Source organism: Medicago sativa, chromosome 2, assembly GCF_051527215.1.
Source record: "Medicago sativa cultivar Bolivia chromosome 2, Bolivia_mono, whole genome shotgun sequence".
NCBI lineage: Eukaryota > Viridiplantae > Streptophyta > Magnoliopsida > Fabales > Fabaceae > Medicago > Medicago sativa.
Window position 1 is genome coordinate 16974891 of NC_140750.1, and position 17311 is coordinate 16992201.

General features: G+C 31.2%; 1 protein-coding gene across 1 annotated transcript; it reads left to right on the top strand.

The window, feature by feature from the left end:
• Positions 1 to 2650: 2650 nt before the first annotated feature.
• On the top strand, positions 2651 to 8480 carry LOC146945048 (homeobox-leucine zipper protein HDG11-like). Its single transcript, XM_085748813.1, has 10 exons — positions 2651 to 2772; positions 4228 to 4345; positions 4902 to 5093; positions 5202 to 5672; positions 5905 to 6006; positions 6105 to 6311; positions 6808 to 6988; positions 7110 to 7384; positions 7708 to 7797; positions 7939 to 8480. Exons 1-10 carry the CDS (start codon positions 2651 to 2653, stop codon positions 8311 to 8313), a joined length of 2133 nt encoding a protein of 710 aa, XP_085604939.1. The 3' UTR covers positions 8314 to 8480.
• The last annotated feature ends 8831 nt before the right edge of the window (positions 8481 to 17311 follow it).

Sequence of the window (17311 nt, forward strand, 5' to 3'; positions counted from 1 at the left end):
GCATTTAACATGTAACAAATTTTACTTTGGCATTCATAAAAATTCAAACTTAGAATCATTCAACTTAGACATTTCATAAAAAAAAAAAAAAATTACGTATCGTATAACATTATGTCATTCTTAAACTTGCCAAAAAATGTCAAAATCCAATATTGTAATAATTAAAACATATATACATTATTAAATTTAACATATTTGGAAGAAAAAAATCACAAAAAAAGCAAGATTATTTCACTTAGGCATTTCATCAAACACCTTAAGTGCATTTTAAAATACTAGCACAATTAGTGTTAATTCAACATCAAATTCAACTACATTGTACCTAAACCTACTCTAAACAACAATGGCAGCATAAACAATCCTAAACAACATCAAATTCTATCATAATTTGGTATTTTCTAACCTAACCTAAACACTAACATTTTGCTCAAAATTAAGTAAAATAAAGTCATAAACAACCTACATTGCATGTAAATAGGATTAAGATGACTTACTTGTGATTTAGTTGCAGAAATTAGGGTGATTTTCGAGCAAATGAGGTTTGGGTGATTTTCGATTGAAAATGGAAGTGTTTTGCATGTAACACTGTAATCAGAAACTGGAGTTTCTGCGTTCATATCATTAACATTGCAACGATAGTTAACTACCGCTGGTGCCAGCGGCAGTTAACTGCCGGCGGTTTTCCCAATGGTAGTTAACTACCGCTGGGGGCATTTAAGTATTTTACTTGTGTCAATATGAAGTATTTCATGTCAAAAAAACAATTTTCGTGTTTTTATTGGGTTAGGTCTATGTCCCACCAATTTTTTTCTGTGTTTTTTTTTTATGGGAAATGTTAACGAGGTCCCGGCCCCGGGACACTCTTTAAGCACTTTAAATAGTAAGTATTTAATGAAAAGTTGTGTATTGAATGCATTGAAAATTGTAATAGTTGACTTTTTTTTAAAAAATAATTACTAAACTTGGGATGTTTAAAGATTGCCCCGGGGGAACTCGTTAAGAAGACCCTTTTTTTAATAGTATATATGAGCACTTGACACAAGATTAAAGTATAGTTGAGAAAATCACTTAGGCTATGTTTGGATGACAAGAGAAAGTAAGAGGAAAGTTAGTGAAAGGAAAGAAGGTATAAGAAAAGAAAAGGAGTAGAAAGTGAAGGGATTGTTTTGGTTGTTTGGTTTAATAGAAAGTGCATTAGAAAATTGAAGGAAAGAAAGATCTATTTTTTGTAATTGATTCTAATTTTTCATAAAATCTCTAAAATATAATCTCTAAATTATTTTACGTCAAAATCACTTTTATTTTAATCCGTAACAAACAGACCCTTATTCTCTTTCTTGATGTTATTATGCTCCAACCTTATCAAAAATATAAATAAATTAGTATTTGTAATTTGTTTATAATTACAAAGGTCTTAAAGAGTGACTCGGGGACACTCGTTAACATTTCCTTTTGTTTATATTCTTTGTATGTAATATATCCAATTGATAATATTAGTATTAACCAATTCCTTAAAAAATATATTAATATTAACTAATTCCTTAAAAAAATTAATATTAACTAATATGAAATGTATTTAAAAAATTTCACTGGGTCATATATTTATATTTAGGAATAAGTAAACTTTCCAAAAAAGTCATATAATTGGGGAGAGTAGGAGAATGCCATTTAATATATCAATTTAAATATTGTTTTAAATAAGGTAAATCATTTATAAAATTACTCTGTTTAATAAATCAATTTTTATTAGTTAAAGTTGTTTGCTAAATCCGTTACAAGCTGGCATATGATGAGACTTTTAAATAAATAGAGTATTTTAACCAAGAAATGGGTGAGAATTCCAGTTCAATTATTGGGTGAAACAATTTTTTTATCAAAACATATTTATCTTACGATCGAACTTTAAATTATTAGGGCTCTTTCCTTTTAAAATTGGAGGCTTAACAGAAAAAAATAGAGTCTATGATTTGAAATATTTTATAATTTTTTTAACTTCAGAACATATTTTATTATAATTTCTACCAATGTGCTAATTGAATGTTTATCAAAACTTAAAAGTGGAATCTATTACTTATAATGAAATATTAAGTTGAGTAACTGTGCAAAAGTTGTTCTTAGAGTACATTGACCAAAGGGGTTAATTTACTCCAAAATAATTTTCACTTAATAACTTATTATTAAAAATAGATTTCCTTATTCCAACAGTTAAATTAAACTTTTTTATTGACTAATTCAAACTTACACATTTGTATAAAATTTTAAAGGTTATTTTTTTTTTTAATATTAAGCAGAGTAACTCTATGCAGAATCACTATTAGAATAAGTTCATTCTTCCTCTTTCTTGTAATAATTATGAAAATATTAACAAATTTCTATTTATCTTTTTTCAATAATCTAAAGGAAATTTTATGAATGGCAAGCAATCAAATTATTGCTTTTCCTTTTTTAGTGTACCAAATTTTTTCTTATTTTTTTTGGAAACCGTTACGAATATATGACACACGATTAATTGGTTTCCCTAAATAAAAAAAAGACAGACGATCAATTGGTGTATATAAACGTCCGGAAATTAATAAATTGTATTCATAAATAGTGGTAAACGAAAAATATCTATAATATTTTGTCTGTTTGCGTTTATCAAGGTTGAGAAATGGATTACTCAATGGGAGGTGGCGGTGAGTCCGGTGATGAAGACATTAGTAACTTTCGAGATGATGGAAACAAACCTTCCTACAAACGTCTTACCTCCGCTCAAACATCCATACTTGAAAAGTAAGATTACTCATTTTGTTAACGGTAATCTCTTTTGATAATTATTTTCATTAGTTATTCAATTTTTGATTTTGAAGGAGAAATGACTTTACTTTTGAGTTAAATACATGAAACTGTTAGTTATATTATGAGTTATTCAATTTTTGATTTTGAAGGAGAAATGATTTTACTTTTGAGTTTTGATTTTGAAGGAGAAATGATTTTACTTTTGAGTTAAATACATGAAACTATTAGTTATATATTAACCAGTTATATATTAACCAAGTCCATCACTTTTTTTTTTGGTTGGTACAATCAAGTTCATCACTCTAAGTGAATTTTTTTTTTTGTGGTGGTCGGGGTTTGAACCCTGGACCTTGTATATATTATGCGTTATCTCTACCAATTGAGCTAAGCTCACTAGAACATACACCCTTTTGATAATAGTAACAGATAGCAATTTCATAAAGCCTTTTTTTTATATATTATTTCACAAAACCTTTTTATATAGGTTTGAAATAAGTTTGATGCATCTTTTTTAATTGATTTTTTTTAAAGAATTTTTCATTGTTATCAATAATTTGTTTTAATTTTCCTTTGTTTGGCTTAATTCCTTTGGTGACGCTACTATATAATTTACTAACTATATTTAATGTATGGTTGTATTTTTCGAAGAATTAATTTTGTATGGTTGAATTTAAAATCATGAATGGCTCGATTCTCCATTTTAGTTTAATTTCATCGTTTATTTAATTTTAAACTTCGAACTTTTTGCTTAAACACTTATGAATATATGGAAGCTAATTAGATGGATATGTATTTAAAGTGGTTATGTTAACTCGTTGACTGAACCACTTATTAAAAAGGCTATATCTAATTTATTAGTTGTTTAATTTATTTATTCAATTACATAAACAAGTCATTAAACTCATCTATCAACTACAGTAGAAACTCTTTAAATTAATACTCGGTAAATTAATAAACTCTTTAAAATAATAAATTTGTCCGGTCCCGACTTGGGCCAATGTAAAAAATTGAAAAACTCGATAAAATAATAAGATAATAATTTTTCGGGAGATCCCTTTATAATTTTCGGTCCCAAGAAAATCATAAATTAATAATTCATAGAAAGTGAGAAAAATATATTACACTCTATTGAAATATGATTCAATAGTTGTCTGTTTTCCTTTAAAGTTCAAAAGTCATTATTGATTTCCAATGCATATGAACACAGTAGTTACTAATTTATGTTGAGTCCCAAAGTTCGTTGCAACGTAATTCTAAGAGGCATAGACTAATTTGCCTTTTTGTTTGGTATGTACAGTATAATTACTTAAAAACTCTTTAAATTAATAATTATTAATTTATCGATAAATTAATAACTCTCTAAATTAATAAATTTCTCCGGTCCTGACATTATTAATTTATAGAGTTTCTACTGTAATTAGAAATTTATGTTTTGTTTTTCTGATGAAGTTTCATGAAGGAATGCCACCATCCAGACGAGGCAGAACGACGTCAATTGGCTGTGAAAGTTGGGCTTGAGCCCAAACAAATCAAGTTTTGGTTTCAGAACAAGAGAACTCTGTTGAAGGTGATTAATTCCTTTTCACTTTATAGTCAAAATTTGAGTAAACATCCATTTGGATATTTGAATAAGTTAGAAGGTGGAACTATAGTTCATAAATATATTCAATTAAATAAAAAAATATTCTTGAATTTGTGTTTGTTAGTTTAGTTTGATCATTAAATGTGTTTCATATTAGTTAGTCCGAACTTTTAATATTTATTTTTATTTTTCAATTTGATCCATAAAATTATTAATAGAAAACACATTTAAGATTGTGTTTTTTTTTCTTCAGGATACTCAGACACTTTAATGATATCGACTAAAATATATGCTTGTTTATCAAAAAAAAGTTATTACACATGCTTTCATATACGGTATTTGTTTGATATCACGTATGCTAGAATCATTGTGACACACCGTGATTTTTCAAAAACTACACTATCTATCATGGTGGATCACCGTGATTCTGACACGTCCACATGATACCAATATATGCTTAGTGCTAATAGTTTTGTGTATTTGTTACCTAAAGAATCGAATTTCCTTGGTGCTAATAATTTTATATATTTTTTACATAAAGCATCAACATGAACGAGAGAAAAACGGTGCTCTTCGTCGGGAGAATGACAAGATTCGTAACGAAAATCTCAAAATAAAAGAGGTACTGAAAGCCACAATTTGCGAAGCTTGTGGGGGTCCACCATTTCCTGTGGAAGACCATCAACATTTCGTGCAGGAGATGCAGCACGAAAATGCTCAGCTGAAACAAGAGGCTAGTGAACTCATTTATTTGATTAATCTCTTTTAAATATATGTCAATAACGTTTTTACCCATGCATAAATACCTAATTATATTTGTAAATTTGGTTATGACTTTCAGTGTGAAAAAATGTCTAGCCTTCTTGCAAGCTACATGCAGAAAGAGATAACACTACCGGAGTTTGAGCAAGCTCTTAAGTCTATAAAATCATTTTCACGTGACAGAGAACTTGAAATTCCACCAAACCGAACGGTTTATGAGTGCTCAAATCATGTTCATGGTAATCTAACTATGAGGAGAGGTGTGCTAGGGCTCAACTTAACACAAAACTATGATGCACAAAAGATAACTATGTCTCAAGTTGTAGATGCTGCAATGGATGAATTGGTTAGGCTTGTGAGAGTTGATGAGCCTTTTTGGGTCAAATCTCCAAATACTCAAGATGGGTACACTCTTCATCGCGAAAGTTATGAGCAAGTTTTTCCAAAGAACAATCACTTTAAAGGTGCGTATGTGTGCGAAGAATCTTCCAAATATTCAGGATTGGTGAAGATTAGTGGCATAGATTTGGTTGGCATGTTTCTCGACTCGGTAAGCATCAATTATAATTTACTACTAGAAAAGTTTAAATTGATGACGAAAATTGATTTTCTTGTCGCTTTATTAAGTGACATAATTAGAGAGCGATTCAATGTTTTTATCTATAATTTTTCGGCTCTAATTAAATCTCTTTAGTACTAAGCACTACCTCTTTCATTAATATTTTGTGAAGAAATACATCTACAGTACTCATAAGATAATGATATATAACTCATTTTTATAGGTCAAATGGACAAACTTGTTCCCTACAATTGTTACCAAAGCTGAAACTATCAAAGTGTTTGAAATAGGTTCGCCAGGAAGTCGAGATGGAGCTTTATTACTGGTATAATTATTTTTATTTTTTTTGCAAACATAGATTTATGTTAAGCTTCCTGATTATAAAAATTTTTCCCAAATTTTAAATGCTTTTTTTGGTTGCAGATGAATGAAGAAATGCATATTTTATCACCTCTAGTGAGGCCTCGCGAATTTAACATCATTCGCTACTGCAGAAAAGTTGATGCTGGTGTATGGGTGATAACTGATGTCTCATTTGACTCCTCTCGACCAAACACTGCACCTCTTTCTCGTGGTTGGAAACATCCCTCTGGATGCATCATTCGTGAAATGCCTCATGGGGGTTGTCTGGTTAGTAGTTATTATATATTTCTAAGAGAATTGATGGTTACAACGAAAGATTGCAACGCAAAAATTTCACGACAGTAAATTTGTTAAATACCTTTCCTAAATTATATCCATATCCTCCCTTGATTTTCGGCTAAGAAGAAATTTAATTGGCCAACACCTTTCCGTGATCAGCTTAGGATAATATTTATCTAGATGTATAGCAATGCTCTATTTCTAATATGTAATGAATAGATGCTTAAAGAATTATTTTAAGCTAAAAGGATATTAAAAATAAAAGATCGGAATTGTCTTAATAGGGGTAGTTTAACTTCTGTTTTTAGGGTTTTGTCTATTTATATGCGCACTTTTCCTATTTCTCTTTTTCTTGGTTGTATATATGGGATTGATTACCCTTATACTCCAAATTATATTAGATTCTTTTTATGCTGTTTGAAAAAAAAATATAACTTCATAGTAGTATTTTTTTGTTGCTAATATATATACTAAACATTTTTAGGTCACTTGGGTTGAACATGTGGAAGTGGAAGATAAGATCCATACACATTACATGTATAGAGATCTTGTTGGCGACTATAATTTATACGGAGCTGAAAGCTGGATTAAGGAGCTTCAAAGAATGTGCGAGAGATCTTTAGGCTCTTATGTTAAAGCAATACCTGTTGAAGAAACCATAGGAGGTTAATCACACTTTGTCTTCTAAATTTACCCTTCCAAATATCTCTATTCATCTATTTTCCTTGTAAATTTTATATTTAGCTAAGTTAATTAATTAATATTATATTGCTAATTATTGTTCAGTGATCCAAACACTTGAAGGGAGGAATAGTGTGATAAAGCTTGCTGATAGAATGGTGAAAATGTTTTGTGAATGCTTAACAATGCCTGGTCAAGTGGAGTTTAACCATTTAACTCTTGATAGCATTGGTGGGGTTAGAGTCTCTCTTCGCAATACCACCGACGATGATACAAGCCAGCCAAATGGCACTGTTGTTACTGCTGCTACCACCATTTGGCTCCCTCTGCCTGCTCAGAAAGTTTTTGAATTCCTTAAAGATCCTACAAAGCGATCACAGGTAACATTATTTGTTTTATAATTTAGAGCAAACTGTGGTTTTAGTAAAAGTTGTCAATATTTAGTCTCTAAAATATTCTCGAATGTGCCTCTGGTGGTGACTTTGGTCCTCAAATATGTTTTTGGTTAGCACGTTTGTTCTTTGAATGTGTGTTTCACTTTTCAGTTAAAAGATGCATTAATTGCTTCTATAGTTTTGATACATTTAGAGACCAAATGATTGTTTACTCTATAATTTATTTGAATGACTCTAATTTAATTGATAGTTTGATTTTGAGTTCACATATAATTTTTAATGGTTACTTGTTAATAATTTTGTTATAGTGGGATGGTCTTTCTTATGGAAATCCAATGCATGAAATTGCACACATTTCAAATGGACCCTATCATGGCAACTGCATTTCAATTATCAAGGTATTTACCATTTCTTTTAAAATTTATGCTTCGATTGTGTATATAAAATGATGACAACTCTTATGCCCTAGAAATTGTTCGGTATATAGTATACAACATCCAATCACTTATATAATTAATTATTTTTTTCATGTGGACCAGTCATTCATCCCTACTCAGAGGCAAATGGTGATTCTACAAGAAAGTTTCACTTCTCCTGTAGGATCATACATTATATATGCTCCAACTGATAGAAAAATTATGGATGTGGCTTTAAGGGGTGAAGACTGTAAAGAGTTACCAATCCTTCCAAATGGTTTTGTAATTTGTTCAAAGAGCCAACCAAATCTTAATGCACCATTTGGAGCATCTGACGGTATTGAAGATGGCTCGTTGTTAACATTGGCAGCCCAAATTCTGAGCACTAGTCCATATGCAGTTGACCAAGTGCTTAATGTGGAAGATGTTACTTATATCAACACCCAATTGGCAGCTACTATTCTAAATGTGAAGGATGCTCTTATGAGGTCTATTTAACAATTTGGACATAGTTGTTCATTTTGTTGCTTAAGCAAACAAAATAAATCAATGTTTTTCTTTGTATTATGTTATAAGTTTGCTTGACATTTTCTTTGTATTATGTTATAAGTTTGCTTGACATTTTAATCGTATAATAATACATGACTTTGGTCTTTTTTCTATGAGGAATTGATATATTCCATTTTATTAATTGTTATCAGTTAAAGCTGTTAATTTATTGTTCAAAAAGTTAGAGCTGTTAATTTGGTTCAGGATCATACATTTTCCCGAGTTAGGTAGGTTCAAGACCATACATTTTCTTTGAAAGCCTTAAGAACTGTGCAATCAAAGATAGAGTTGTTTGAGCATTTGAGAGATTCCATTTCCAGATAAAAGCTACATATTTAATGTAGTTGTGGAAATTGAAGATTTCTAATAGTAAATATTACTACTAGTATTGTTGAATCTAATCTGGTTCCTAGCTAGCATACCAGATTGTTTATAATGGTTAAAGGAGGGAGTACAATTGAAAAAATTAATTAATATTTAATTGAAAATTAAAACTGACATTTATTTATTTTTAAGAGAATATTTTGTCCACCATTTTATATTGTATAATTGTTTTATTTTTTCTATACGTGAATTGGTATAATAACAATTTTCCTTGGACTCATTTTATTTTATTAAGTTTTTATTTGTTTTCAACCAAAGTCCAATAAAAGTACAAGATTTGGGATCTATGCTCAAATTGCAAAGTAGAAAAGAGAAATGCTAGGGTCACTCCTTTTAACACTCTCCTATAACACACTCCAATAGAAATTAACCATGTCACTTACTTTATTTTTTCCTTTACCTGTAACCGGATTAACAAGTTGTTTTTTATTTTGTTTGTAATTTTTTTTTCTTGTTAAGAATTTAACGCCAATACTGTCTTCTCAGCAAGCTTCATCCTGCTTCTAATCTTTCAATTTCTCCTTCTATTCTACTTTGTATCAGAACCTCCTATATATCAATCACACTCTCTTTCACTTTTCACAATCTCTATCGTCTTTCTCGCGAGGTTTAATCTGTCATAACTCGTTTTGATTGATTTGAAATATAATGGAAACAAGTAATCTGAGTTAGGTTCTGTTTTTGGCTTTCAAACTGGGTTCTATCTTTGTGTATGAAAACATTAGGATAATTTCTTTGTGTATGAAACTGGGTTCTGTTATAATTTCGATTAAAAATAAAGCTTATGGGATCCATTAAAAATTGGAAATTGTCGTCATAGTTGGGATCCATTAAAATATAAGGTTATTATAAGTGGGAATTGCAATTAGAACTCCATATAAAGATTTGTTTTTTAGTTCTATTAGGAATTGGGGCAATCAAATTAATATATTGGAAATGTCAATTTGGGTGAAATCAACATCTGACAAAATTGTGAAGAAATCGTCTTTGACATGATGATAAGTACAGAAGATGAAAGAGGATTAGTAGAGATGATGAAAAGTTAATCTATACAAAAAAAAAAAAAGGTTATCAAGGTGAAACAGGTTAGAAGGTAAAAGAATAAAGAAAGTGAATGACGTGGATAGTTTCCATTGGAGTGTGTTATAGGAGAGTGTTAAAATGAGTGACTCTAGCATTTCTCAAGTAGAAAATATACAAATTGGAAAACGAGTTGCAAGTTGCAACAAAGTTGTCTCAATACAAGGGTAAAACAATTTCAACATATCATTCCTCTTCAAGTCCCTCCAAAGTAGGAATGGCCCAGAGGGGTGGCCCTCCCCGATTAGACCCGCTCTGCTTAAGCCTGTCTAAAACGGGATGAGATGGATCAAGTCAATTTAAGTGGTCGGGTCTAAAATCTCACCCTATCTTGTTTGGTGGTAGACTGGCGAGTTGGTGAGCCGACCCGTAAAAAAAAACACTATTTTAAAAAAATGGTGGCAAATAAAATTGTGGTAAAAACAAGCTTATGAGACAAATCCAACACCATAAACATAATTAAAAAAATACAAGATTATAATTAATAGAAGCAATGCCACCATTATAAATCCAACGATATTAAACAAGTCTCAAACTAAAACTATTTCGCCAATATAAAACAAATACAACAACCAAGGAGGTGGAGCAGATGCAATGATGAACCCTAAGAAATACAACGAAAGTGGTGCACTCTTCATTGTCTCATTAATAGAGTTTCTTTTTCAGTGTCTCAACTTTCATGATAGATAAATCATTGTTAAAAAAAATAATCCTAAATCTATCTAAGTAATAGTTATTTTTTTATTGCATTTGGTTATGACGGGTTATTGAGCCATTCCACTTTAAATCTTGTTTTATCTATCGAACAAAAAATAAATAAAAATAACTAATGGATGAGTTGATGGGCTGACCCGCCCCGTTTCCTATCCGCCCCGTTTTTAACGAGTTAAACGGTTGAGCCAACTAAAGGAATTAAACGAGTTCAAAACTTTGACTCGATCCACCAAAAATAGTGAGTTAAACGGATGGTCCCAGCGGATTGTGCCTGTTTTACCACCCCTACTCCAAAGATATATTTTTCTATTGCTTTTTTCAAAAATCAGGGTTTGGAATCAGTGATGTGTGAGTATGAATTCTATGAACTATCTTTGTGTTGTTCTATGTTTGAAAAATGAGGGTTTGGAATCAGTGATGCGTAAATATGAATTCTATGAATTATCTTTGTGTTGTTCTATTTCCTTGTGAATCGTTAAGCTAAATATAATATTTGTGAAGGAAGCAAACCTTTTTAATTTATTTTTTTGTCAAGTAGTACAGAGGCTATAAATTCATTCATTAAAGTGAATAAGTGAGAAATTAAAGGGTTGAACCCGAGCCTCTAATGGATGTTATACCTTGTACCCCTACAATTAGCCATTTACCCCTACAAACCACACAAAAAGTCTATTTTATCCCTTTTGTAATTTGACTTCACCCCCCACAAAATTTTGTTCTGAATTAAATACCAAAATTATTAACCGAAATCTTTCAAAAAAAAAAATTATTAACCGAAAAGGTAGAGAAAAGGTTTCCAATACTTCTGTTTTCTAATCATCCTTCAAACAATCTCTCTCAAATAAGGCCATGGAGTTTGAATTGTAACCATAACCCAAAGTATGAAAAAGGAAAAACAATCATGGATTATAGAGAAAAATAACAATTAGGTTATGAAGGGAATTAATTTCTGGATTGGAGATCTTCCAAAAAGAAAAAAAATAAAGAAACTGAAAAATGAAAGGAGGGATGTATTTGCCATTGCTTTGTGATTGAGATGCCAAAGAATAAAACAAAGATTTTATGCCTTCATGTCCGTATTGACCTAAAGATATGCGATAATTTTGTATAATAGTTATGGAAATTGATTCTCCATAATACATGATGAGTATGTGTGGAGGAAGAAGCAAAAACAGTAAACTAGCCGCTGAATGACATTGAGGATTGGCGAAGGGATGAAACTTGGTCACACAGAATTCATGGAATCTGCAACTCCAACAACCTATCAACGAGCTTTCCTATTCACAATTTTGGCTTCCGAAAATTATTTTGTGGGGGTGGAGTTGAACAACAAAAAGGGTAAAATTGTCATTTTTTGAGGTTCGTAGGGGTGAAAGATTAATTGTATGGGTACATGGTATAATTTCCGCCTCTAATAATGCAGTATCTCTACCAACTAAGCTATACTTGTGAAGAAACTTTTTAACCTTAACACTTATGAATATGGAAGTTGATTTGGCCTAAATTCACTTACAATCTAAGGATTGAAACATTTTTACTATTTTGGCTTAATCACATTTTGATCCTTCTATTTTGTTCAAAAGATTATTTTGGTTCCCTAATTTTAAATTTCACAATTTTAATTAGTCCCCTTGCTTTTATAATTTGGTCCTCCTCCATAATAAGAATATAGAATTTGGTCATCCTCTTACTTGTATTTATGTTCTTACTTTCTCTCTTTCTATTGTTTTTTATCAATAAAAAAAAAAAAGAATGTTATCACAAAACGGTTGTGGAAATATCATTACTCAACTTAAACCAATGTAATCCCATAATGTAAAACTCGAAAATTTCATACACCCATAATATGAATTCAACTAGCTAGGAACTTGATCTTGAATCTAATTTGTCAAATTCACCACATACCAAACTAAACTACTTTATCTACTTTATCCGCTACAACGTAAAATCCTAAGATTTCATAATCCTAATTCAATTACAAACTATATCTTCAACCTGAATTTGTCAAATTCATTAAACTAAACCAATTGTATAATTACCAAGGAGGTCAATAACTCAACTGGTTTGAACCATGGGATTAGAGCAGTTGAATTATTGAAGAGTTAAAAGTTCAAGATTTAAGTCAAAAACTAACATGACAACTTTTAACATATTAACATTTATCATTCAATTTTACTTTTATAACTCCCAATGTTGAGCGCAAAGCTAAAAACTTAGTTGTGATGCCACTTATTTGTTAGATTTCATAAATTTTATTTTCAAATGCTTTTCTTTTCACAATTTTATAGTGAATTTAATTAGTATACTCTTTTAGTGCACAATTACTTTACATATGTTTTCAATTTCAATGATGTGTTCCCACTTCAATTAATAAATATAAAAACACATGAGTTGTCATATATAATTGAATATACAATTTTGTTTAATGTATATGCCCCATAAATCAACACAAGATAGCAAAAAAAGAAATTAGTGTATAGAGGGCCGAAACGCCCAAATATATTTTGTGGAGTACAAGATTTGAACTCAAGACCAACAATATTTGATTGCATAGAGGGCAAGTTTTTTTATTGTACATCATGATCAGTGACGGATCCAGAAATTTTGAAAAGTGGGGGCACCATATATATTAATTGAAGGCATTAAATATATATTCAAAAACTACTCCCTCCGGTCACATATATAAGCAAAAAAACACTTAAAATTTTGGTCACTGTTATAAGCAAAAGTTAACCACTTTTAATTTATTTAATACTACTATTCCTAATATACCCTTATTTGATTCCACTTTACAACTTTACTTTTTTCAAGCATTTACACCACTTTTTTGCTCAAAAAAAAAAAAAAGCATTTACACCACTTTTATTTACAAGCACTACGACTTGTGAGTTCCAAGGTGTAGTTATCCTTCGGTTTTCTTTCTCATCAAACCAATAAGGATTAAAAAAAAAAAAACCTTCCATCTTCTTTCTGCAAAAGATAGTAACAAGAAAAACGGAATTGGATCACCTCCTGCACCTTATTTGTACTGCCATCGTCGCCATAATCCAACGGCTGAAAATTAAAGTAAATTAAAAAAATAAAAAAGAATAGTTTTATAGAGAGAGAGAAAGCATCATCTACGTGTTCAGCAAACAACCATTACAACTCTGCTCTCCATTTTCCAGAATTTGTCATCAATGAGTTATAAAACTATTCTTTATAATTATATTATAGTCTGTTAATGGAAGTTTTCACCATTTTCAATGAGATAAAGCAAACCACCATTACAACTCTGCGTTAAAGAGCTTGTGCGTTTACTCTTCTGCAACGCCAACTGCCCACCATTTTCATGAGCAAGATGTTTTTCGCTGCACATCGGTATCTATTTCTCTGGACAAGGATTTTGCCCAACAAAGGACACGTCGCTGTCGCCGTAAAAACTTACCCTCAACCACCATGTAAACGTGGCGCAAAATGAAGACCAACTTGTCACCGCCGTGTGTATTCACCGGCGATGAAAGTCATTTCTTTCTTCCTAACAGTGGGGAGATTAGGGAGCTACATTAGTTCAGGCGTATACACCGTTTCTGGTCCCTTTCATCCCTTCGGTGGCGCCGTCGATATCGTTCGTTGTTGAACAACAAGACAGTTCATTCAAATCATCACCATGATATGTTGGGTTCAGTAAATTCCAAGGTGTTTTAAAATCCAAAGAAAAAATCCTTCAAATGAATGTTAATTAATGATGTTGAAGCTGATTTTCAAATGTATCTTGATAACAAAGGAGAAGCATTTTTTCTTAGAGAAGTTGATGCTGATGAAGCAATTTTGATTGATCCGTTGTGTGATGATATTGCTGATCAATCTTTGAGGTCTAAGAGTAGTAATTTTGGTTCTGAAGATGGGAAGATTGTAGGGAGGACTAGTTCCAACTTCCATGCGTTCACGAATACTTACATATTATTGATTGCATTTTGTAATTTTTTTTTTTTAATTTGTCTCATTTAATGTTGGATTGATCCAACGATGGGAAAGGGTGCAGGAGAGATGGCATGAGACAACAAACAGGAGAGGATCCGGATCCCAAGAAAAACCTTCCATCGCCCATCTTATTGGCCACGTGAGTTTTTTTCTCTCTCTTTTTTTGCTTTGGGAACAAGTGAACCTGCAGCAATACAGCAATACGTGGAGAAAGTTTTATTGCTTTAGGCTAAATACAATTTTAAAGTTTCTATTAATCTCGTTCAGTGTATCACATCAATATACTCCTCTCTCAATTTATTCTAGCATAAAACTGATCCATTATTTCAGTTAAATTTCAAAAGGGTAATGCAGTAGACTTCACCCATGTTTTTCATCAAATCAAGAAAATTAAGTGCACTTAACTGAATTTCTTAAACACCGTATAAACAGTTTTTTTTTGCTTAAAAAAGTGACCAGAGGGAGTAAGTTGTGTTGTTGTGTCATGTGTGATTTAAGTGTGGGCCAAAAGAGAAATATTGTGTTATAAGTGTAGGCTATTTGGTCTAAATGTCAACTATTACTATATTATACTCCCTCCGGTCCTAAATATAAGCAAATTTGACTTTTTAGGTTCATTCAATTAAAGAAACTTAAAAATAAAAATTTAAAATATTTTGTGTAGACACAAGCCCACACAGCAGCACACTTGCATCCGTCCCTGATCATGATATAATTGATTTTTTTTTCCTTCATAAAAGGGTTTGCTGAACAATGCGGTTGGTGGAAGTTCAAGTGATGATCACAATTCAATGGAAAAATTATACTCCCTCCGTTTCAAAATGAGTGTCGTTGTAGATGTTTACACACATATTAAGAAATGCAATGATTAAAAGAAAGAGAATGGTTATTTTACCAAATTATCCTTATTAACTATTGGTTAGTTTTAAAAGTAATACTTTGGAAGTAGTGTGCAGAGTATTAATTGGAGGGTACAATTGAAAAGAAAAAGTTATTATTGCATTGAAAACTGAAAGCGACATTCATTTTGAAACAATTTTTTTTGGCTAAAGCGACATTCATTTTGAAACGGAGGGAGTAATAAAGAAAAGACAATGATATCTTGTATTGCAGGTTGCAATGGAAGAATTGGTTAGGCTACTTATGTGCAAAAAAAGAGCCTCTCTATGGACAACGTTGTTCAATGACTCAAGATGAGAGATCTCATTCACCCTTCTTCGTAAAAATTATGAATTTTTTTTTCCTCAAAATCAATCATTAATTTTTATAACCAATGTTTGTAAAGAATCTTCAAAGTATTCAGCAGTAATAAACCTTAGTCCCATAAAACTAGTTGACATATTTCTAGACCAGGTATAGGTATACATGCCTTTTCTAGACAAGGCGTGATGTTGCTTATGGTGGTAGTTTGGAGGCCAACTTGAGAGATGAAAATCAGATGGTTGCTCTCCGCCCCGTGTTGCTCAAAACAAGTAAAAAACACTACCGGAATGGTTTTGTTTTGAAAAAAAAAAATGTGTATCAAACGATATCTTCCGATGGGATCCGAAGGCTCATTGTCGAAACTTGGGATTTACAATCACAAATTTCCATGGGACAATATACAAACCTTGAGGCACAAGCCAATTTTAACAATCGAGGGAGTGGTCAAATTAACTAACATTCGATTAAGCATGTCGTTGGAAGCAAGTCTAGAGCTTCATTTTCGCATCCCGTAGTATTTTTGACATGAAAACAAAGAATCTATATAATGAAAATTCCACATCAACGCGGTTTTTTGTTGTATTTTCCTTAATGCGATACCAAATTGTAAATAGTTAAGGCCAACTTTGCTTTGTTTGGCCTCATCCCTCCATCTACTTATGACGTTGTTGGTTATTCTCAACAATTGTAGTTTGGACAATGATGACTATGTGAGCTGCAACAATATTAGTTTTGGGACTACTCTCGCCCATTATTTAAATGAATGATCATTTAATTCACAACTTATAGAAACTTAATCACCAAAACCGTCGTTTAAGGAGACAATTGTAAAATAGAAACAAAATTATAAGAGTTTGACTTTATAATATCAAAGAATGAAGTTAAAATTTCGTATCCTGAATTAATTATAATTTTCTTTTCACAATTTTCTTTTAAAAGAAAAACACAAGCACTCCTATCGTGATAGGTACCAACCACAATTGGCAATTATCCCATTACTAATGTTTCTATGCACTTGGATTTACTCAGAATTATTAGGGGTGCCGTTGCAATTATTAGAAATTGTCATGGGGAAAGCTCCAACCTATTAAGTTCCAAGAACTGGAAACTTGACTGTGAATTATTCATCTTTCGGTGGGGCAACTATTTTCATCATGTTACAGTGAGGATTATTACTATTGGCAAATGGTAAACATGAACCCTCAGATATTTCAAGACAAGATTTGTAATATTTCTAAGTGTCGTGCTAACCGATGCTGCACAGTGATAAGGAAACAAAAAAAACATATTGCATTGATAAAAGCATTTTTTCACATTTTAAGAATTTTTTTTACAGAAATAAATGATACATTCATTTAAATTGATAAATTTTATCAATATAACTCAAATTCAAAGTCACTAAAAACAAAAATGATGAATTTGTAAGTAAACTCACAACATTCATGTTAATAGCATAAAACGGCAGAATACGTATGCCAACAGATGTGATATGACTATTTTCAAGCCACCGAAATACTCATGTTTTCAGATCTGCAACGTTAACGAAACAAAATTCATGATTGAATCTGCACGTGATCAAAGTTAATCTTCAACTTTGACTCAA

Coding starts and splice junctions, on each gene's coding strand:
- LOC146945048 (XM_085748813.1), top strand. CDS start 2,651: ATGGATTACTCAATGGGAGGTGGCGGTGAGTCCGGTGATGAAGACATT. Junction 4,346..4,901: donor ACAAGAGAACTCTGTTGAAG/GTGATTAATTCC, acceptor TTTTACATAAAG/CATCAACATGAACGAGAGAA. Junction 6,989..7,109: donor TGTTGAAGAAACCATAGGAG/GTTAATCACACT, acceptor ATTATTGTTCAG/TGATCCAAACACTTGAAGGG.